The sequence below is a fragment of the Cetorhinus maximus genome, chromosome 14 (assembly GCF_964194155.1).
Source record: "Cetorhinus maximus chromosome 14, sCetMax3.hap1.1, whole genome shotgun sequence".
Taxonomy (NCBI): Eukaryota; Metazoa; Chordata; class Chondrichthyes; order Lamniformes; family Cetorhinidae; genus Cetorhinus; species Cetorhinus maximus.
The window spans coordinates 30,764,502-30,786,382 of record NC_135892.1 but is presented as its reverse complement, the minus strand read 5'-3'; the positions used below and the strand labels follow the sequence as shown (position 1 = coordinate 30,786,382).

The 21,881-nt window shown below is 46.3% G+C and overlaps 1 protein-coding gene across 1 annotated transcript in view; it reads left to right on the top strand.

Annotated features, from left to right (window-relative positions):
• Positions 1 to 15,837, top strand: part of LOC144689563 (platelet-activating factor receptor-like) — a 41,096-nt gene extending 25,259 nt beyond the window's left edge. Inside the window, exon 2 of the mRNA XM_078556742.1 lies at positions 15,786 to 15,837. Within this exon, the coding sequence (XP_078412868.1) occupies positions 15,786 to 15,787 (2 nt within the window). The 3' untranslated portion in view covers positions 15,788 to 15,837. The remainder of the gene's footprint in view (positions 1 to 15,785) is intronic.
• The last annotated feature ends 6,044 nt before the right edge of the window (positions 15,838 to 21,881 follow it).

The following is a 21,881-nucleotide window of genomic DNA, read 5'->3' as shown; positions in this document are numbered from 1 at the left end:
CTCCCTCGCTGGCACTGGCATCTGAGACAGCCTGCTCACTCTGCTGTCCTGTTGGCCTTGATGACCTTGGTGGGTGTCCTCTGGCCAGTGGAGCCTGTGCTGGCCCCGCCTGGGAGGGAGCAACCAGTTCCACGGCTGACATCTTCCCAGTCGTCGCAGCCTCAATGGATCCCATGGTCACTGGCAGAGGGCCGGAGGAGCTGCTACCCTCATCCGCAGTGCCCTGAGAGGAGCCCACAGAGACAGGCAGCTGCTGCTGCGCCGACATGAGGTCGTTTCGGGCCTCCCTTTTCACTGTTGATGGATGGGAACCTAACTGGGATATTTGGTGCCCAATCCATTCCCCCACACTAGCACTGACCAGCTGTGGTCAATGCCGCTGTGAGGGCTTGCCGGTCCGAGCGCAACCCCAGGAGGCCCTGATTGTTCTCCTGGAGGAGCCTCTCCACGAGAGTTGCCACTCTCTCTATGGAGGAAGCATTGCGCTTGGCCATGAGGGTCAATGCATTGCTGATGCTCTGCATGGACTCCTCCAGCAGGGAGACTATGCCATGCATTGCCTCATGTATCTCCGTCAGATCCTCCTGCACACCCTGCTGGACTTCCAGCATCTGCTGCCTCAGGGATGACTCCAGAGACACATCATCAGCCACCGACTGAGCATGTGCCTGGTCCCCTGCAGTCCTCCAACTGCCAGCGCCATGGGCACTCTCTGTCTTTGCCTGCACCTCCATCGAGTGTGAAGTGCCCTCACCACTGTGCCCCGGGACACTAGCCACCGATCTAATCCCCACTGAGGTGCTAGTATCTGCACTAGTGCCTGCCTGGCAGAGATGGTGTGACGTTGGTGCTTGTAATTCTTCTGGGCCCTCAGGTGTCAGAGGTGGCCCCTCTGCCTCCTCCTCCCAGCCCTGCTCTGGTGAGGCTGAAAGGAAGATCAAGGACATTTGATTAGTTCAAGTGGAGACAATGTCAATATGCATGCCTGGCCCCCAGATCAGTATGTGCTCATCCTTCCATAATCAATGGGAAACCCATGTTGCAAGCTTCAATCACTAAACATTCAACAGTGGAATAGTTGCCGGGACAGACAAGGTGACCTCAGTGCTCAGCAATCTTACCTTTCCCTGGCACCCCAGCCTCACCGCCACTGGTGGACATGGGCACATGGCGCTTCTCCAGCTCCATCACCTCCTGCTCGTATCTGATGATTATGGTCAACTGTGCCTGGCCTCCGCCAGTCCGCATCCGCTGGCGGAATTGTGTGCAGTCTTCTCCTGAAAAGGAGAGAGGGGCATTGATTAGTCCACCCTGTACCTGGATTCCCATCACATCCCTGCCACCCCAACCAGAGTGGGACATTGCAGGGTTCCAGTGAATCATGAATCTGGAACAGCCGCACACTCACACCGAGCAGCCAGGGCTGACGCCCCTTGCCCACATGCTACCTCCATCACATTTGCCACCACGCGGTTTCACCTTGCAAAGCAAGGATGCACAAGCACGTGGAACGCCAAGGGCAGCAGATGGATGGGTGTCCCGCCACTTGGAAGTTCCCCTCCCGATCAGTCAGTAGCTTGACTTTGATAAGTTTTGCAGTTCCAGCACTGCGCCTAGGTGCAGATCCTTGAGGTAGCCCCCAAAACAGTACTCTGGGTGTCAGTCTACCACAGGTTGCGGGTGCAGAACCCATCTTAGCACAATCCTCTCAGGATGAACTAGGATGCACAATAAATGCTGGCCCACCCAGCGAAGGACACATGCTGTGAATTATTCAATGCAGTCACTACATTCAAAGTTGGGGGGCATGGAGGGGTGCAGGGGCCAGGCGGGGAAGCCTAACTGCTGTGTTAAGTGGCCTATGCCAACACAGTACTCACACCTCCCGAGTGCAAGAGGTCGTTGAAACGCTTGTGGCACTGAACCCAGGTGCATCACACCGCGTCATGTGAACTCATTATCTCTGCCACCTCCTCCCAGGCATGTTTGGTCATATGGGGGGGCCTCCTCCTCCAGTCCCTGGAAACAAGGATCTCACGCCGCGCTGCCATCTCCTCGAGGAGGGCAGCAAGGCAATTGTCTGAAAAGTGAGGGCCACAGTGCCCCCCTGCCCTACCCTCCTCCCTGGCCTGCTCACCAGCAGCGCTCTGGGGAGCCCTTCCACTGGCCATGATTCACAGCCTTTGTAAGGCTGCAGGAGCGCTCTTTAAACAGGCCGCCGGGTTGTCATTGGACCCGGGGGTCATTGCATTCCTGCTGCCGCCCGCCCACTCCCGCTGTCCTCAGGAGCCACGTTTTACGCTGGCCTTAATTGGTCCACCCACATAAAATGGTGGCATGGTGCCAATAGCGGGTGGCGATCGGCTCTGCACCTGCCCGCTCCCAACTGGCCCGTCCGACAGGGAGAAAATTCTCCCCTATATTTCATACCTAACAACTGGTAAAATACATTTGGGTTTTCTTTGATTTTACCTGCCAATATTATTTTCGCATCCTCTCTTTGCTTTCCTTCTTTATTTCAACCCTGTACTTTCTATACTTCTCTTGGCTTTCTACAGTATTAAGCTTTTTGTGACTGTATACACTTTCTTTTTCTGCTTTATCTTACCCTGTATTCTTCTGGATAACCAGGGGGCTCTAGGTTTGGCAGTACCATACTTTTCTTTGTGGGGACATGTCTACACTGTGCCCAGAAAGTCTCTCTTTTGAATGCCTCCCAATGATTTGACACTGTTTTCCCTTCTTGTAGCTGCATCCAGTCCGCTTTCGCCAGCTCACCTCTCAGCTTTGTAAAATTTGTCTTCCCCCAATTTAGAATTTTAACTCCTATTCTATCTTTGTCCTTTGCATAATGATGCTAAATCTAATTATATTATGGTCACTATCTCCAAAATGGTCCCCCACTGCTACTTCATCCACTTGCCCAGCTTCATTTCCTAAGACTAAATCGCGAATTGCTCCTCCTCTCATTCAGCTTGTTATGTGCTAGCAGAAAACGTTCTCTTGAAAGCAGTTCAAGAATTTTGTGCCTTCTGTGCCCTTCACACTGTTCGTATCCCAATTGATATTAGAGTAGTTGAAGTCCCCGACTATTACTGCCCTGTTGTTTTTGCACTCAGAAACTAGCTCTTCTAACTCCCTTCCACTATTTTGGGGTCTATGGTACACTCCTAGCAGTGTAGCTGCCTCTTTTTAAATTTCTGAGCTCAACTCAAATGGCCTCATTTGATGCCTCATTTAGTATATTGTCCCTCCTCACATCTGTAACTGATTCTTTATTCAATACTGCCACACCCCTGCCTTTTTTATCTCCGTCTTATCCTGCCTGAAGACTCTATATCCAGGGATATTGAGCTGCCATTTTTCCCCTCTTTAAGTCAAGTTTCCGTTATAGCAATATCATGCTGCCATGTATCCGTCTGTGCTCTCAGCCCATCAGCTTTATTTGCTATACTCCTTGCATTAACATATATACTTTTAAACACTGCCAAATTCCTGTGCTATACACTTTTTAATCTGTGATTCTTCGGTCTTTCAGAGTAACTCACTAATTCTCCATTTCCCGTTCCCTGCTCTGAATTTGCCCTCAGGTTCCCAGTCCCCTGCCAATCTAGTTTAAACACCCCCAGCAGCATTAGCAAATCTCCCTGTGAGGATATTTGTCCCAGTCCTATTCAGGTGTAGATTGTCCGGCTTGGTATAGATCCCATCTTCCCCAGAACCGGTTCCAATGTCTCAGAAACCTGATGCCCTCCTTCTTTACACTAGCTTTCCAGCCACGTATTCAATTGCTCAATTCTCCTACTCACATGCATGTGGAACTGGGAATAATCCTGAGATTACTGCTTTAGAGGTCCTGTTTTTCAATCTTCTTCCTAGCTCCCCAAAATCTACTTTCAGGACCTCATCTCCTTTCCTACCTAAGTCATTGGTACCAACATGAACCATGACCTCTGGCTGATTACCCTCCCTCAGAAGAATGTCCTGCCGCTGCTCCGTGACATCCTTGACCCTGGCACCAGGTAGGCAACATACTATCATGGAGTTACGTCTACAGTCACAGAAACACCTGTCTGCTCCCCTTACTAACGAATCCCCTATCAGTGCTGCTCTTACCTCTTCTTCCTCACCTCCTGTACAGCAGAGATGCCTGTGGTGCCACAAACCTTGCTCTGACTGCACTCCTCCAAGAAACCAATGCCCTCAGCAGCATCCAAGACGGAAAACCGATTGGCGAGCGGGACCCCAGGGGGCTCCTGCACTACCTGCCTGGTTCTTCTGGACTGCCTAGCAGTCACTTATTCCCTTTCTGCCTCCATGTTCCTCAGCTGCGATGTGACCACTTCTCTGAATGTGCTATCCACGTAGCTCTCAGCCTTGCAGATGCGCCACAGTGACTCCAGCCACCGCTCAAGCTCCGAAACTCGGAGCTCAAGGTTCTGCAGCTGGTGACACTTCCTGCACATGTGGTCGTCTAGGACACCGGTAGTGTCCATGACTTTCCACATACTACAGGACAGGTATTACACATGACTGAGCTGTTCTGTCATGGCTTCAATTTACTTCCCTTAGGTTAACTTTGTTTTACTTTGATTTACTTAGTTCCTTTATTTTACCTGGCCTTAACTTTACTTCCCTATTGCTTGTGTTTCTTACTGAAAGCTAAATAGTTTCTCCTTTTAAAAATGTGTTTTTATAACTCTCAGCTGCTTGAAGACCCTCCCTAACAGCAGTTTCTCACCAACCAATGAACTTATGTTTCTCCTGTGATGTCACTCTTGAATGTTTTCAAAACTCAGCCCTCTCATGTAACTTTTCAACTCCTGGTTTCCCACAGGCTGAGAAAGATAGAGAAAGAAAAAGAAAAGATCACTTCCCTCCCCTCCTCACCACACCCCCTTCTCACCAAACTCACAGTAATTCCATTCTGTACCAGTAGCACTCCATAACAGTGAATTTAACCTCTCTTAGTTATACTACTGAGATTCAAATGAATCTCCTATCTGGCAGCTACAGAACCCAGATGAGGCCAGTTCCTTGATTCGCTGACCTCACCTGCTCTCCAGCAGAGGGCTTGATTTGCTTGATTAGCCCTGCCCAAGTCTATAAGAAACTTAAAACAGTAAATTTAAGTAAGATGCTAAATTGCAAGCAAGCAGTACTAGATTTTATAAAAGATTAACCCTTAAAACTTAACTCCCTTCCCATCAAACGCGCAATAATTCCACTCTGTACCAGTAGCACTCCGCTTGACTGGCAATCTGATTGGTCAGCAGGAACAAAAGTCCCAATCTCTGCTTGTTCAGGCCACCCGCAGTGTAATGTCGGTGTGGGGCAGCCTTTTTTAAAGTCAAATCAACTATTCATATGGGTGGGCAAGCAATATGCCTTCCTGTGTAAAATTCAGCCCATGGTTACTATTATTATTTACAACCTTTTGCCATAAAATGTATAAATCAGTGTTGTGTTCCTGCAGGTATAAGAGATTTGTTTATATATGGTATCAGATGGTGCCTAATCCGAAAAAGGATTGGACAAAGGATTGAAGCAACATTATAAGAAACTTCAGCTTGAGTCTTGAAATGAGAATCCATGCAGTAAATGTTATGTCTGGTCAGTAATGAACTATGGATGTGAAGCTTGGAGCATCGGGAAAGAGGAAGAAAAGGAAATCAACAGCTTCGAAATGTGGTGCTTAAGAAGGATCCTCAGAGTTAGTTGGGTGGAGAAAAGAACTAATGAAGAAGTACTGAATGAGGCCATAAGAACAAGGGAACTCTTAAATAATATCAAAAGCTGATACATCAAGTTCTTCAGGCATGTTCCATGCAGAAGGGTTGGAGTCCCAAATCACCACTGGAAGGATTAATGGAAGAAGAGCAAGAGACTGACACTGAAGGAAGCATCTAGACAACCTGAAAGACCTAACCACACCTAACCACCTGAAAGGCTTAACCACAACTCCAACAACCAGATCATCCACTGTTGCAATGATTGGAAAGTTTGGAAGACCATGGTCACCTACCCAACTCAGCATGGCACTTCGATGACGAGTCACTAATAAATCCAGTAACAATTCAGGAGAAATTTCTTTATCCAGAGAGTGGTTAGAATGTGGAACTTGCTACCACAAGGAATAGCTGAGGATAATAGCATAGATACGTTTAACAGAAATGTAGACATATACATGAGGGAGAAAGGAATGGAAGGATGTGCTGATAGGGTTAGATAATGAAATGTATGAAGGAGGCTAATATGGAACATAAACACTGACAGAGTGCACTCTGTACTGAAAATATTTTATAATGTCATTTGATGCCACATTTATTAAAAGGTATTCCATGAACTGGTCTTCCACTCGATGCATCCTTACATGTGCAGATCATTACATGATCATTCATCTTTTCACCATGCTGTGATTTTTGAATTTCTAGTTCAATAGTTCTGCTAGCTTGCCCACTGGGTTGAAACCAACCTTTATGATGGTTTGATCAAGAGCTTGTTTTTACTTTTAAGTTTCAAGAGACAACAGTTAACACAGTGCCACTAGTAAGTAACTACATTCCACAAGTGCCCTATCCAATAGGAGGCCACCAATAATACAGGCAAACAACACTATATATTTTTTTATTCTTACATGGGATGTAAGCATTGCTGGCAAGGCCAGCATTTGTTGCCCATTCCTAATTGCGCTTGAGAACATGATGGTGAGTCACCTTTTTGAACCACTGCAGTCCATTGGGTGCAGGTACACGGACAGCTCTTAGGAAGTGAGTTCCAGGACTGTGACCCAGCGACAATAAAGGAACGGTGATACAGTTCCACGTTAGGGTGGTGTGTGACTTGGAGCGGAACTTGCAGGTAGTTGTGTTCCCAAGGTTCTGCTGCCCTTGTCTTCTTAGATGGTAGAGTTCACGAGTTTGGAAGGTGCTGTAAAGAAAAATTCTAAGGGGAGGACCCACCATCCGTGGTTAACAAAAGATGTTAAGGAAAGCATCAACTTGAGGAAAAAACATACAACTCCGCAAAGATGAGTGGCAGGACAGATGATTGGACAGAATATAAAGAACGGCAGAGTATGACTAAAAGTTTAATCAGGAGAAAGAAATTACAGTATAAAAGGAAGCTAGCTAGAAATGTAAAATGGATAGCAAGAGTTTCTACAGGTATTTAAAAAGGAAAAGAGTGAGTTATGTGAGTGTCGGTCCTCTAGAGAGTGACAGTGGACAGTTAGTAGATAATAAGGAAATGGCGGAAGGAATAAACAAATATTTTGCTTCTGTGTTCTTCACTATAGAGGATACAAAAAACATTCCAGTAGTAGCGGCAAATCGGGAGAAAGGAACTTGGTGGAATTGAAATCACTAGGGAAATAACACTGAGCAAATTGATGAAGCAGCAGGCTGGCAAGTCTCTGGGTCCCAATGGATTACATCCTAGGGTCTTAAAAGAGGTGGCTAATGAAATAGTTGATGTGCTGCTGTTAATTTTCCAAAATTTGCCAGATTCTGGAAAGGTTCCATCAGATTGGAAAGTAGCAAATATAACCAACCCCTCTATGCAAGAAGGGAGGGAGGCAGAAAACAGGAAATTATAGGCCAACTAGCTTGATGTCTGTCGTGGGGATGTTATTAGAACTGATCATTAAGGAGGTTATAGCTGGGCACTTGGAAAAGCTCAAGGCAATAGGGAAGAGTCAGCATGGTTCTGTGAAAGGAAAATCATGTTTAACCAATTTATTGGAGTTTTTTTGAAGGAGTAACATGTGCAGTGGATAAAAGGGAGCCTGTAGAGGTACCGTACTTGGATTTCCAGAAGGCATTTGATAAGGAACCACATCAAAGATTATTACGGAAAATAAAAGTGCATGGTGTAGTGGGTAACATATTAGGATGGATAGAAGGTTGGCTGGCTGGCAAAAAGCAGAGAGTATGCATAAATGGGTCTTTTTCTGTTTGGCAGGATGTGACGAGTGGAGTCCCACAGGGGTCTGTACTGGGGCCTCAACTTTTTATGATTTACATCAATGACTTAGATAAGGGGAGTAAAGACATGGTAGCTAATTTTGCAGATGACACAAAGATAGGTAGGAAAGTATGCTATGAAGAGGACATGAGGAGGTTGCAGTTGGATACAGATAGGTTGAGTGAGTGGGCAAAGATCTGGTAAATGGAGTTTAATGTGGGAAAATGTGAAGTTGTTCACTTTGGCAGGAAGGACAAAAAAGAGCATTACTTAAATGGAGAACAGCTGCATAATTCTGAGGTGCAGAGAGATCTAGGTGTTTTAGTACATGAGTCACAAAAAGTTAGTATGCAGGTACAGTAAGTAATTAAGAAGGCTAATGGAATGCTCTCTTTTATTAGGAGATGGATTGAACATAAGAGTAAGAATGTTGTACTTCAGTTATACAGGACATTGGGGTGAAACCACACCTCAAATACTGTGTGCAGTTTTGGTCTCCTTATTTAAGGAAGGATGTAAATGCATTGGAGGCAAAGGAGGTTTACTAGATTGATACCTGGAATGAGTGGGTTGTCTTATGAAGAAAGGTTGCACAGGCTGGGCTTGTTTCCACTGGAGTTTAGAAGAGTGAGGGATGATTTGATTGAAGTATATAAGATCCTGAACGGCCTGTGCGATAGACCTCTTGTTCAAGAAGGTATTACAATTAGTACAATGGTCACCCTCATGGCAATAGGGCAGCCGGAACTTCACAAACCGCACCCCCTCCCGGCTGATGGCTGGCCCTGGCTTCCCCCTCAGTGCTCCTTAAGGACACCTGGCCACAGAGATGCAGCCACTAATATACTTCCCTGGGCTACTCCACCAACCCAGGGGTTAGATTTCGTCCCTACCAGCAAAATCCAGCCCATAAAGGTCATTTCTCACATTTAATTGGAATTAATTATGAAATCTCACTTTGAGTAAGCTGATAGAAGCAAATGAGGCACCCTGTATCTCAAATGTTCATGTATTTTGTGATGAAGGTCCTGGGGAACAGAATGCAGGGGCTGGATAGTAGTGAAGAGAGTGATTGTGATACACAGGACAGAGCTATCATATCTAAAGGTCAATTACACAGAGAGTACTTGGATGATATAAATTCCAGAGGTTTGCAATGAATAGAGGGATGCGACAATTGTGGGCCATGCAAGAAAGGCTACTAGCAAGTTTAAATGTTATTTAAATGCTCGGGATGATTGCCAAGAAATGAGGTCGATGGATTGGCAAAATTGGGTGAAAGACTGGAGAGTAAGAAAGTGCAGTGCAAGTAATGATAGTGGATCCGGAACTGACTCTTGTATCAAAAAATGATCACAAACTGGAGAAAGAACCTCCAAGAATGCAAGAGGGAGATTTCACAGAAGCAGTTCCGACAGATATTAAAGTAGAAGTAGAAGCTGTACGTTGAAAAGATTAGACAATAAAATAAAGGTCACAGATGTCTTGGATCAGAACTAAAAGTAGAAGTTTCATGATCGTGAAGCTTTAGTGGCTGCCGGTAAACTTGAGGATAAACTAATAAGAGAGGCAAAACAAAGGGAGCTAGATAGTTGGAGAGAGACAGGAATTTATTCTGAGGTACCAGCTAAGAGTCAAACCAGCCTTGTCACTTGGTTGGATTTGTATTGAAAACTACTTATAGAGGGGACTTGTAAGGTTAAAGCAGGGCTGGTTTCTGGGGCTTTGTGCAGGCAGCGGACATATGATTCTATTTATCAAATATTTTAAGTGAGATTCTATAAAAGTGATGTACTGAAGATAGTATTGAACCCATTGAATGTTTTGTGGATATTCGTTCCTTGTGGGATAATGTACACTCTGCAAAGAGCACAAGTGAGAAATCAGATTGGCTTCACTGGTCTCAAACAAAATTTGGAGAGAAAGAAAAATTAAACTGATGGATGAAAATTATCAACTGTTTGACAAAAAGAAATACATGCTCAAAGAAATGTTTGGGGTCCTGGAAGAGATGCATTGCACAATGTCATGTTTTGTACAGAATATGGAGGCATTTGAATTAATTTCTTTTGAAATTTTTGTTGTACATATAAACTCTAATTTTTATTTAGAGAGAGAAGAGAATCTGTTAATTATATACTAACTGTATGAAGGTGGTGAGCATTAACTGGGCATTCGCTTGTGTCCCTATAAATAGGAAGAGGCAGAAACTGTCATTGTTGGGTTAGGAGGTGCATATTTGCACATGTATATCTGTGAATAAATGTCTATGAAAGTGTATAAAGATTGTCTCCAGTTCTATCCTTCACTACCTGGCTTTCTGGAATATAATAGGGACTAGGATATTGAAAGTGGAGGTGAGGGTGTGGTCGAGCTGATTGTTAGCTGCAGATATGTTGTAATATGTGAAAAATGGCTGCCAATTTAGATAATCTATGTTTTTAGTGATGTTGGTTGAGGAATACATATTGGAAAAAGGCAGTGGGAAGAAATTCCTTACTGTTCTTTCTATACCATAGTGGGATATTTTATGTACAACTGAGGGCAGAATGGGCCTGGGCATAATGAAGCTTACAGCTTTTAGAGGTTCAATTTCTTTGGTTAGTATTTATACTGCTTTCAGCTAGTTCACAAACCTGACATTGCAATGAATTGTACACTGAAATTTCACAGTGAGTAAATGTTTTAGGTGACTAACAGTAACATACAGAGAACATGCAATATTATTTTAAACTATACTCCTGCAAGGCACAGTAATAGTCTACACATAAAGGACATCATTATTCTAAATGAATGTTGACAAGATCACTCACTACTTCCTTAACAGGGGAAAGGAATAAAACAAAAACAGAATTACCTGGAAAAACTCAGCAGATCTGGCAGCATCGGCGGAGAAGAAAAGAGTTGACGTTTCGAGTCCTCATGACCCTTCAACAGTTCTGCTGAGTTTTTCCAGGTAATTCTGTTTTTGTTTTGGATTTCCAGCATCCGCAGTAGTTTTTTATTTTTATGAAAGGAATAAAACACCTGCCATCACAACACCAGATGCTATTACTAGATTAAAGAGGAAGCTATGGTTAGGAGTTAGTGAGATTCAGAATAAACACAGAGAGCAATTCTGTCCAGAGTAAAACTGTTGTGTAGACTGATAATAATGGTGTACATTTATATAATGCCTTTAATGTGGAAAAACATCCCAAGGCACTTTAGAAGGAAGGGAAGAACATCACTATATGCTCATAAAAAGAGATACTGAGTCTAAACTCATGCTGACTAGTGTGCTTAATGAATACATGGAGATTTTTCAATGCCAATGGTAGAAATATTTTCGAAAGGACACTGGGGGCAGAATTTTATGGCCCCGTTTCAGTGGGGATGGGGCTGTAAAATGCAGCGAGACATTCTAAACCTCATTGGCTTTGGTGGGAATGTAAAATCCCGCTGCCGTAAAATTTCACCCTGGAAGTTTCGACATAGCGCAGCAGGGAGAAGTGAGTCTGTTGGAAAGCTGGAAGTAACTTGGGACTTGCTCCTGTAATCCTACACATCTGCCAGAAGTGTGAAGCACAAGAAAAAGGGTTGCCAGAAGTGTCTTAATTGCATTACTTAGTTAATGAAAAAAAGTTTGGCTTAGTTTGATGTATTAGTTGTCTACTAAATAATGACTGATCTATGTTGATTTTAGTTTGTTTGTTACAATAATAGTCTTAAACATGACATCTTGTCCTTTGGTTATTTCCCTCAGTCAGTGGGAAATTCATCTCTTTTAAAATGGTTATTGGTCTCTATGGGGATCATATTGGCTCTTGTGGAATTTTTAAAAATTTAAATGGGAATGTGAATTCTGAAGCTGTAAAATGGGTATACAAGAATTTTCCAGAGTTTAAACAAACAAAATTTTACATTTACTTTTGCTGCATTCGGTGAAGAGCAATATGGGAACTTTCAATTATCTGGCATTGCCGAAGAGAGATGGCCTGTCTGTTAGTACATTTCAACAGTTAACAAAGGAAAGAGAAGGAAGAATCAAGGTAAAATGATTTTGACAGATAGTGACAAGCAATAATCCAGAGTCTGGAGAGCAGAGGGTGCAGGTTTCACTACATGGCTGGAGTTATGAAATTACGAAGCACAAGGATACCGATGTCGATTTTCTAGACACGAGGAGCCAGCCAGGGTGAAAATGGGTTGGCTGGATAGCTGATACTCTTTATGAAGGTATTTAGTCTAAAGGATGGATGCTCGTGACTTTTTGCAGGAGAGGAACCAGGTTTCTGTTTTCTGGATTAGCTCATGAAGGTTAGAGATGATGAATGTGTGGCTCAGGCTTTCGGCAGTGGAAGTGAGGGGTCTCAGCCAAAAGAAGACAACATTGTAGAGGCGGGTGACAATGGTCTTCGTGTAGGACCAGATGTAGGGTTGTAGGATGAGGGTTGCCAAGTCTGGTGGACATATTTCTGAAGGCTTCATTACACAACTTCTGTTACCAACCACCCCAATCCCACATTTCCACCACTGATCACCCAATTTGTCCATTATTGCAGTGCACTGCCTTGCCACATTGATTGGAAAGCAAACAGGCTCTTGATTATCCGATCGGATGCTGCTTGACTGTCAGTCAAACAGCACTTTTCCCCAATCTCTAATATTTTTTAACTAATAAATGAATGTATTTAAAGTAAATGATAAGAAATAAGATTTTTTTTTAAGTCCCAATGGTTTTTCTCGCAAATAGCTTGTGGTAATGTCCTGGAGATCAATATTTAATTCCTACAAACTCCAGGATGATTCTGGATGGTTGGCAACCCTTATGTGGGACATTGGTTCCATGTAGAGCGTAATAAGTGAGGTTGGGTAGCCTGTGTCAGTCTGAACCCTAAGGCCCAACGAGGAGGACAAGCAGGTCTTGGAGGCAGCTGAAAGAAGGTACGATAAAGAAAATATCAAAGTTAAAATCGACTTAAATGTTTAAGTAAGATATAAATGGAAAATACCAATAGTTGAATAAATTGAAGAGAAAAACTTACTTACTGTGCCACTTACAGAAACAGAAGTGAGACAGCAGTACCGAGTGTTGGGAGGCCTGAAAAGTAAATCAGTTACCAGTTTAAAAGCATTTCTAAGTTGTACTAGGAACCTTCCCTGTCTCAAGGGATTAAAGAAGAATATTCTACACATTGCTGTGAGAAACCTAGGAAGTAAATCATCAACAAATTGAATGCATTTTTCATTTTCTTTGAATGCTTTTGTAAGTTAAAAAAATATTGGAGGTAGGGGGGTAAGGTTCTTTGACTGACAGTCAATAATCCAAATGGGCAATGAAGGCTGTTCAACTTCTGATTAGTAAGGGTGATCGTGCAATGTGAGGTTGGAAATGTCGGGCAACAAAAAACGGGAGTGTGGGAGAAGGGCGGTTGGAGATTGGAGGAAATGTGATAAAACCTCCTGGAATAGTTTTAAACAGAGGTGGAAATTCCCCAACTCTTTCCCAGCTATTAACCCAGTATGTCAAAATTGTGACTTGCAGATATGACAAAGTGACAGAGACAATAACTGTGATTATGCTAAAGGCGAGTCAGAATTTGCACAGTTATGGTTAGAGCAGCTCATCCCCAGTGAAAAGATTTGGAAAGAAGTTTGTAAATGATCTCTCAAGAGGCAGGAAGACAAGTGTTCTTGATTGATGGCTGAACATTATTTAAATGTGTGCCTTCACCATGGCTGGCAAATAAATAAATATCACAGTTACTTAAAATAAATTCCTGTACTGTGTATTAGGGAGCAGTTCTTTTCTGTCTCTTTGATTTATTCTCATTGTGGGCATTGCTGGCAGGACAGCATTTACTGCCCATCTCTAGTTGCCTTTTCACATCGCAGAGCGTAGACTAAATGTCCTTTGCTTTCTGCGTGCCTTTTGAAAACTGCTTTAATTCGCTGGTGGCGGGCCTTCCTCATTGTAATAGACTGATACAATGTAGGTTTACTAGGTCACATCAAAGGGCAGTTAAAACTTGAGTCACTTTACAAAGCAGACCGGATCAGGATGGCAAGTTTGCTTACCTACAATACGTTGCTAAACTAGTTGGGTTTTTACAACAACGAGGCAACTTCATGGTAACATTTACTGATGCCAGCTTATTACTTCCAGATTTAAAGGAAAATTAAACTCAAATTCTCAAACTGCCATGGTGGTATTTGAGCTCATATTCTAGCAACACTACTACTACACTATTATATCACACTTTTTTAATAATAGAGGTTAAAGAAATACCCAAAATTTCAGATTAACCTTCTCTGATTGGTGTCTTTCCTGCTTTACCAAATAACTCTGGCCAGAATTTTCCACCCCTGTTGGTGTCTGGAGTCATGGAGGGCGTGAGCGGCAAAATGGCCAGAAGGCCAAAAATCAGTTTTAGAATGTTGCGAAACCAGTTTGCAATCGTCTGCTCTGCCTGTCAATGGCGGGCCATCTTTCCCACTGCCAGAGGTCAAGAATGTCAGTTTAATGTATTTGCATCTAATTATAAGCCCAGCTTGCCGGAAACATCCCCCCACGCTGGATCATCCAGGTACCATGCCGATGTGTTTCACAACTATACATAAGTGACATTCACCTGCTGAGCTGCACTTCTTCAGGACTTCAAGGTTCGTTTGACTACCTTGCTTCGGGCAGCAGCTGTGGTCATTAGCGCAAGGCTTCGCAGGCAGCACCACATCACTTTTAGGGGGTCTCATGGGGAGGTCTCTACCTACCAGGCCAGCTGTAAGGGAAGGGTGGCTTTTCAATGGCTGCAGGGCTAGGGCTTGCTTGGGAAAGGTGGAGAAGTGGCCTCAGGCGATGGAAGAGGCTGCAGGGCGAGGCCTGTACTGGGGAAGGGGGGGGTATCCCAGGGCGTGTATAGGGGCACATGTTTATCTGTGCAAGTGTCCTCAAGATGGTGAGGGCTGAGGAGGCAGTCTCTAGATGAGATAAATCCAGATGGTGATGTGAGGGTGTGTGTGTGAGAATGGGTGGTGACGTCCCTTGAGCTGGTAGTGAGTGAGATGCCAGTGAATGTGTGATGGCCCTGTGAGTGTGTGAGTTTAGAGTGATGAGATGGTTACCTGACCCTTGAGGCACGGTTGAGATCATTCATCCTATTTCTGCACTGCATGGCTGACCTCTTATGTGCAGCATTGGCACTGACCACCTCTGCCACCATCTCCCTAGCCAGAGTGGTGAAACTGATGGGCCTCCTCTGGCCAGAGCAGGGGTAGAGGACATCGCGGTGGGCCTCCACGGTGTCCAGGAGGCGTCCCAGGGATGTGTCACTGAATCGGGGCGGGGGGGGGGCTGCTGCTCCCTTCTTGGCTTTTGGGGTCATGTCTTCACCGGTGCCCTCCTGGGCTGCAAATATTGAGAAGTGTACGCGCAGCTGCAGTTTAAATATGGTGCCCTGCATGAGGAAGCAGTGAGGTAACGGCGTGGTGGGCAAATCGGAGGCCACCCGCCAGCAAGACAGCATGTTTCCTGTGGCTGCATAATTAATGAGGTGGGAATGGGATGATACGGCACGAAAACCCGCAATTGCGGCCGGCGAGTTAAATATCTGCTACTGCACTTTGTACAAAGCTGGGATGATTCTGCCCTCTGAAGCAGTACTGATGAGTACTGTGTTTACAAATAATCTGTTTGAAAAATAGTTCAAGTTCAAAACTTGCACTCAAAAGGAATGAATTATTGTAACATTAATCATGCATTTCCATGTTTGGGCACAAGGTGGCTCTGTATCACATTTTCTCCAGCTAATAATGTTCAATATTTTCCCCTCTTCCCACAGGATTGCCTTCACTCCCAGCTGCTGCCTCTTCATATTGCTGCCTTTTACATCCGCTCACTCTCACGCTTTTAGCCCTAATTACATTAGGCCCTAGTGCTTGATCTGTCCTGCTGTCTTACTTCCCAGTTCAGTTAATGTTCTGACCTGCTCGAAGCCTTGCCCACCTTGACTTATGCAACAACTTTCTATCCTTTTCCTGGCCTTGCACTATCCAAGCCAACCCATATAAAAAGGCCCACTTTCAGCTCCTGGTCACAACCGCCCCTGGCCCTGCTCTCCTGAGCAACAATCTACTCTAATTTTACATGGAATCTTTTATGTCCATTTTAAAGAGCCGGTGGGGCCTCAGTGAGATGTCTCAACTGAAACCTCCCTGAAAGGATCACTTGCTTAGGAGTGTCGGCCTGGACTGTGTGCTCAAGTCTCTGGGGCGGACTTGCACCCACAACCTTCTGACTGAGAGGTTCTGACTGAGAGACTGAGAGTGCTACCATTGAGCTATAATGTCTCATTTCTGTGTGAGCTGGTGCTTAATTTCCAGTTTTTATAGTCGCGATATCTTTCCTGATTTTAAAGCAATTGGCTCTTGCTGATCTTCAACTAAAGAGCTATTGGCCCAAATCTTCTGATCAAGATCAGAAACCCCGGGTGGAATTGTCCCAGATTTGCACTAAGTCCGGTAGCGGGCGGGTAAAACAATGTTTTACCTGCCAGTTGCAATGGCAACTTTTCACGCCGTGTCATCCCAAACTCGCTGCCTTAATTATGCATTCCTGGGAAATACGCCATTTCCACAGCAGGCTGGCTCTCATTCGCCGCTGCAGCACGCCAGGCGCCATATTTAGAGTCCAGCTGTGCACACACCTCTCAGTGCTTCCAGCCCATGGCTGCTGCAAAGAAGACATGGCCCTGAAAGGCAAAAAGACTGCAGCCCCCAGGTCCAATAACGTGTCCCTCCAGCACCTTTTGGACACAGTGGAGACTCGCTGTGATGTCCTCTACACCTGCTATGGCCACAGGATGGGCAGCAACATCACTAATCCGGCTTGGGAGGCAGTGGTCAGCGCCAACACCCTTCAAAAGAGGACAGCCACCCAGTGCCACAAGAGGATGAATGATCTCCCACCAGGGTAAGATACTCTTCTCATCACTCTCAACTCACACACTCACAAACCCATCACACATCCACAGGGCCCTCACTCACCATCAGTTCAAGGGACATCACCATTCACTCTCACACACACCTTCATTGTCCTCATCCTGTCCGTGGGACCACTCACCACCCACACATGCCAGGCATACTTATCATTTGGCCTGGCAGGCGTTCTGCTTACACTCTCTCCATCTCTATTCATGCAGGAAAAGCTGACACACAAGAGGGAGAGGTCGCAGACTGGTGGAGAAATGTCTGAAATCAAGGTCCTCACAGACTTTGAAAACAGAGCCATCCAGCTGGCCGTTTATGACCGGGACCGTTCCTGTGCTGTTGGTGAGGTCAGCGGTGCTCTACCAAGTGAGGATCCAGCAGTGCAACATCCATCAGACAACCATTCCGTGAGTGATGTGTCCTCTTTCACAGGCCACTGCCATGCAATAATTATCTCTCCTTGCTTCCGCTGGCACATCTGCCAATCAGCCGACAGACTCCACAACATAGGGCCTCCAATCAAACCCTGAAGAAACCTCTCAAGAGGAATCTGGAGGCACCCTCCCTGAAGTCCTGTCAGAGCGCTCACCCACACTCTCCACCAATGCAGAGTCACACATCTCGGTGGAACCTGGCTTTACAGTAGCCTCGGGATCACAGTCTGGTGAGCACATTGCACTCTCTGATCTGTAGCAGCTGGTGGTAGGGATTTCCCAGGTCTCCGGCACTCGGAGGATTGCTGGAGGCCAGAAGTTTGCTGAGTCCAAGTCAGCTTCTGGACTCGGTTATATCACAGTTGCTGGAGCTGCAAAGGCAAGCTCGGGAACACCAGAAAGGGATGTCTACTGCACTCCTCAGATTGCAAGGCACCATGGAGGAGTCCATCCACCTTCAGTCTGAGGTGATAGCGCTGGCACTCCAACGCACTGAGGTCAACACTGGCAGGACAGTGGCTGCCATGGAGATCTTGGTCCCGGATGTTGCTCCTGCACTGCTGCGGGGGCTTAACTCCATCACTGATGCCATAGTTGGCCTCCAACAGTGTGTACGCAAGAGGGGTGCAAGGCAACATGATCTCACCCCAGCAATCCATTCTCTTCAAGGAGTTAGCGAGGGGTCCTTGGGCATCCATTGGGAGGAGGATCAGCAGATGTACCCCTCCCGGGGCCATCCATCCAGGTGACTCTGGGAGTGTCCGGCCCATCCGAATCCCTTCTTCCTGTGACCTCAGCAGCTCCCCAGGCCGAGGAAAGTGTCACTGCCGACAGCAGGATCCCGAAAGCAGCCCGGTACATCTACCAATCAGCCAACAGAGTCCACAATATAAAGCCTCCAAACAAACCCTGAAGAAACCTCTGAAGAGGAACCTGGAGGCACCCTCCTTGAAGTCTTCTCACAGCGCTCACCTACACCCTTCACCAGTGCAGAGTCTCGGCCCTCCATAAGACACCCACCAAGCTCATCACAGTCAGGGCGTCACAGTCAGCAGGCTGCCTCCATCTCCACTGTGGATGGCTGGGGAACACCAAGATATAGCGGCAGAGTTAGGAAGGTTAAGAAGATGCAGTTGCATGGCCTGGGCACAGATCTTAATCACTTGTACATAATGTTCACCATTGTCAATAAACTTCCAAGAATGTCTCCCTCCCTATGGCTCCTTGTTCTGACGAGCAGTGCTCGTGTCACTCAGGTGTGGAACCTTTCTACACAAGATAAAGGCAGGTGTCTCAGTCCAGGGCCTCTTCCCTGTGCTCTGTGCAGCCTTCAGACCAAAGTGATGGTCCGGCCTCACACTCCCTGGACACATTACTGAAGCCTGCACCTCGAAGGTGCTTGTCATTGCTGCCAGAATGTCGTGGGCAGGTGTCACAGAGTTCCGTCATTCTCTCTGTGTGTTCTTAGCATCTTTAGGTGAAGCTGGCCCCCATCTCTTCAGTATCTGTGACCAGTGATGCTGTGCTCCTGAAGGGGACAGGTACTGAAGGTGGACACAGGATCAGAGGCTTTTAAAGTTTCATTGCTGCGTTTCTATGATATGACCCTGATCACAGAGTACAAGCGAGCTGCCCTTGGCCAGACAGGAGTCAGGCATTCTCAGAGGCAATGTGAAGGTTTATGGAGTGTCCTCACCACATGTTGTCATCATCCTCCTGCAATGAAGTGACTATTAGGCCCTCCACTGTGTCTCCAGGACAGGAGCATTCTCACAGAGGGTATTGGCGCTGCCTTAAGCCAGACTGGAGTCAAACATTCACAGATGCAATGTGAGGATCTATGGGGTCACCTCACTGCATGTTGTCATCCTCCACAAATCTAGCAGCTATGAGGGCCTCCTGAGCGCACCTGCCCCATCTAGCCACTGCAAGTGCCTCATCCCCGTCATCGTTGCCTTCGAGGACCTCCTCACCCTCATTCCTGTCGGCATCCTCCTCATCGGAGACGTCCGGCTCCTCCATCTCCTCCTCAGCCAGTTCCTCTCACCATTGCAGTGCCAGGTTGTGAAGGGTGCAGCAGGCGATGATGATATGTGACACCCTCTGTGGACTATATTGCAGGGCTCCACCAGACCAGTCCAGGCACTGGAACCTCATTTTCAGCATCCCGATGGTTTGCTCCACCAAGTTGTGAGCTGCAGCATGAGCCTCATTATAGCGTCGCTCTGCTACAGCCTGAGGCCGCTGTACGGGTGTCGTCAGCTACGTCCCCTGCAGGTAGCCCTTGTCCCCGAGGAGCCATTCCTGCAGTATCTGCAGACTCTGGAAGACTTCAGGGATCTGTGACCAACTGAGAATGTATGAGTTGTGCACAGACCCTGGAAACTGTCCACAGACCTGCAGGATGCACTTGTGGTTGTCGCATACCAGCTTCACATTCAGCAGAACAGTTAGACAACTGCACACATTGTACAATCTCCTCTCTAAAGCTGGCCATGGAGCAGTCACTGCTGGAGGTGTTCACAGACCCTTGCAATGTTAGCATCCGGTTTGGACCAGTCTCACCAATGGTTCAAGTTAACAGTGCAGTCTTGCAGTTCGGGTTAGGAGAATGTCTGCGCCTGAGCTGAGAGCACAGCATGCAGTCCAATGGGCAAAGCTACCACCAATTGGTCAGGTAGATTGGGGCGGAGGAAGGTGGGGTTTCAGGCAGCCATGCAGCACACTAATCTCTGGCCGTCCAAGTGGTGGCCAACACTCTCCGGGTTGCGTTGAGGGGCCTTCAGACTTAACTAGGACAGGTTCTTAGAACACCCATGCTAACCTACGCATCTCTCTCTTTCATCCTGCAGCAGAAGTACATCAAGTGGGGGAGATTGGTCCAAGCCTGGATGATGACATTGCACTACCTCCAACCACAGAGCAGCCCTTGGTCCCTTTCCCCAACCCCTGATTTTGCCTCAACCACAGGGAAGTCCTTGGTGCACCCCCCCCACCCACAGTCGCCTCAATCGCAGGGCAGCCCTTGGCCCCCCCGCCCCTCCAACCCAACATGCCTCAGCCTTGAAGTCCAACTGGCGACCTGGACAGGCGCTCCACAACGTTGCTGTGCACTCACCTCCAAGTTCTCCTCAAAGTGCAGCCTGCAAAGTGCACGCCTTTTATATGCTGCTGTGAAACATCTCAACGTGGGTGGATGATCCAGCAGGGTGGCGGGGGACGATTCCAGCAGTCTGGGCTTATAGTGATATGCAGATGTATTACAATGAGGTTCCTGACGTCCGATGGTGGGAAACACAGCCCTCCATCGACGGGCTGAGTGGATGATCGCAAACTGATTACACGACGTCGTGGAACCGATTTTTGGCCTTCTCGCCGTGTTATCTGCTCACACTATTGACCATATCCAATGCCAACGTGCATGGAAAATCCCAGCCCCCATTTCTGACCCTGATCAAGACAATGCGTGCTTATCTTCCTCTGAGTTTTCTGAGCAATCTACTGATGGAGGATCTTTCACATCCTACCCAGTGCTGCAAAACTCGTAGGGAGCAATGCAGAGAATCTGCACAGGAGCCATGCCCTCTTTTTTAAGGCACTAGCTGCTGTTTTCTGGTAAGCAAAGAGTCTAGATGTCCCAAGGCTTCTTTGAAAACAGCTATGGAGAGAAGCTAAGTGTGTAAAGGGGTAAGGTGGATAAGGGGCAGGGTGGTAGGTAGGCGAGTTGAATAGGGGTGATAGGTGAGTGAGGTGGGTTGGGGGGAGTCAGGTCATGTTGGGGTTCAGGGGAAATCAGATGGTGAGGGCTAGTCAGGTCAGGTTGGGGAATAGTCAAATCGAGTCAGGGGATCTGGGGGTGTATAAGGGGTCATGGAGGAAGTTGGGGGTTGGTCAGTGTAAGTGATTGTGGGGTCAGTTGTATAGTTACCCAGGAGTTAGACAAGGTATTTTTCTGTCTAATATTTCCTGGGTAACTATCCAGGTAAGTAAGTCAGAACTGTCTAAAGTCTCCAACTGTAACTCAGGGTTGGAGATTTTTTAAGAGGGCCCCTGGGAGCAGGAGAATTGCCCAGCGGTAAGAATTTTGTTATGAGTGAACTGTATGACTCTACCTCCTCAATAAGATTCATGTCCTCCTGTTCTGGCTTCCAACAGGAATGGGTGATGATGCATCTGCTGTTGTTTGCTGCTTGCCTTGTAACTATTCGGTCTTGTTCCTTCTCCCTCTGTTCCAAGGACATCTTCTGTTTGGATTCCTCTAGATTTTCCAATTCATCACCTTTAAACAGAGTTGTAAATCTGTGCAAGTTTTCCAGCTTAACATTAAGCATTCTTGACTGTGAATCACATTTCTCTTTCTTTATGCTGGAGTTCAGCAGTCAACTGTCTCTTTTCTTTCAGCTGAATGCCTCCTGGACTATGGAGTCTTATGGTCGATAGCTAGAGTATCTTTTAACCACTTTTCTGTATCTGACAGAATTGAAACTGCTGCTCCAGTGTCTAACTCGAAGTTGG